At 71.6% G+C, this 1,776-nt stretch overlaps 1 protein-coding gene across 1 annotated transcript in view; it reads right to left on the reverse strand.

Moving 5' to 3' along the window:
• The window catches only part of SEC24A (secretory protein 24A), a gene marked incomplete at both ends in the record, with an annotated part of 7,419 nt that overhangs the window by 1,027 nt on the left and 4,616 nt on the right, over positions 1-1,776 (reverse strand). The window contains 5 exons of the mRNA XM_005782386.1: positions 26-118; positions 238-729; positions 848-1,051; positions 1,176-1,283; positions 1,333-1,689. Of these exons, the coding sequence (XP_005782443.1) occupies positions 26-118; positions 238-729; positions 848-1,051; positions 1,176-1,283; positions 1,333-1,689 (1,254 nt within the window). The remainder of the gene's footprint in view (positions 1-25; positions 119-237; positions 730-847; positions 1,052-1,175; positions 1,284-1,332; positions 1,690-1,776) is intronic.

Here is a 1,776-nt window from a genome sequence, read left to right on the forward strand (position 1 = left end):
AGGAGTGGCGGCAGCCGGCGTTCGCCTGGAAGAGGCGTGGGTGCGCGAGCACCGTCGCCTCCGTCGCCGATGCGTTCGCGATGGTCGCGATGAGAGCGGCGCGCTCGTCGGCGCGCGCCTGGGGAGGGAAATGTCGCGGAAATGTCGCGGGCGTGTCGCGGGCGGGCGGCGGGGCGGGCGGGTGGGCGGCTTCGGGCGGATCCCTGGGCCCCCTCTCGACCCCTCTCGGGTGGTCACCTCGGCCGGGGACGCGTACAGCGCCGCCTTCATCGCGGCGAGCGTGTAGAGGGGGAGGAGGCGCAGGTTCTCTGGCAGCAGCAGCGCCGCCGTCGTCTTAGCGTGTGGGGGGCAGAGCGAGCGGTACGCGCGCAGCGCCTCGAGGCATGCGTTCTGCAGCTTCTCGGCGCCCGTGAGCGGCGACGCGCTCAGCGTCGCCTCGGCGGCCAGCCGCGCGGTGAGCGAGACGCACGCGTCGACGTCGGCCGAGTCGAAGATCGAGTTGAGGGCCGAGGTGACGGGCAGCTCGAGGGTGAGGACGCGGATGCGTCGCTCTCCTGCGGAGTCAAATGCAGCCGGCTCACGAGTCGACACCCGAGCGGGAGGGCCGGCGGTGGTCCGCTCGCCCGAGGTGGTTGTGTAGAGGAGCGCGGCTTGCAGGCAAGCCGTCGACGCGCCGATCTCGTTCTCCTCGTGCGCGATCTCGACGGCGAAGGACTTGTCCTCGTCCACCTACCCGCGGGGACAGCCAGCCGTGCACTCATCACTGGAAGAGGCAGTCTCTATGGGCGTGCCCAAGCGACACCTACTCACTCCGACCCGCCCGTCGGAATGCGCGGCCCCCCCGCACGCGGCCAAGGTCCCGCCCTCGGGCCACGTTTGGGAGCGCGAGGAGGTCGACGCCCCGGATGAAGAAGTGGCCGTAGAAGGCGGCGATCCGCAGCCCGCGCGAGGCGCGGACGCGCATCACCGCCTCGAGCCCCTGCTCCCGCGTCAGCGAGTGCTGCAGCGCGCGCGAGAGGCGCTCGCCTACAGGGAGCATCACACCGCTCGCCTAGGCAGCTGGTGCGCAAAGCGATCCTCGCGGCCGGCGGGATGAGAGCGCTGCAGCGAGCGCGCGCGCGGGGGGGGGGGCGCGCGCCCGCAGCCACGTCCGAAAAGGCGGGGAAGTGCTGCACCGAGCCGCCGGTGTGCCGCGCGAGCAGCGCGAGGGTGGCGAGGTCGGCGTAGGCGGAGTGGCACGCCCACACGTCGATGCACAGCTGCTGCTTTGAGCAGTCAACCGCCTGGGTGGGCGGGGAGAGAGTGTGAGAGTGCGAGAGCAGCTGCAGAGACCGGGGACGCAGGCGATATATCTCGCCATATCTCGCTATATCTCGCCATATCTCGCCATATCTCGCCATATCTCGCTATTCTCGCCAGCGTCTTGTAAAAGTCGCAGGCGGGCGCGAGCAGCCCGCCGCCCTCCGCGCCCTTTCCGTTTGCGGCGCCGCCCGCCCCCTCGCGGTTGAGGAGCTTGCCTTTGGGGGGGAGGAGGGGGTTGGGGACTGGGACTGGGACTGGGACTGGGGTAGGGTAGGATTCGGTAAGGGGGGGGGGAATAGGGTCGCGCTCGCCGTCGCCGACGGTCGGCCGCGTCGCCGAGAAGAGGGAGACCTTCCCGCCCACGTGCTGCGCCACGGTGTACGCCGCCTGGCGAGAGAGGCCGGGGGTGGGGGGTGGGGCTGGGGGTGGGGGTGGGGGTGGGGCTGGCTGGCGCTGGTGCTGGGGGGGGTGGTG

The sequence above is a fragment of the Emiliania huxleyi genome, assembly GCF_000372725.1.
Source record: "Emiliania huxleyi CCMP1516 chromosome Unknown EMIHUscaffold_19, whole genome shotgun sequence".
In the NCBI taxonomy this organism is placed as follows: domain Eukaryota; phylum Haptophyta; order Isochrysidales; family Noelaerhabdaceae; genus Emiliania; species Emiliania huxleyi.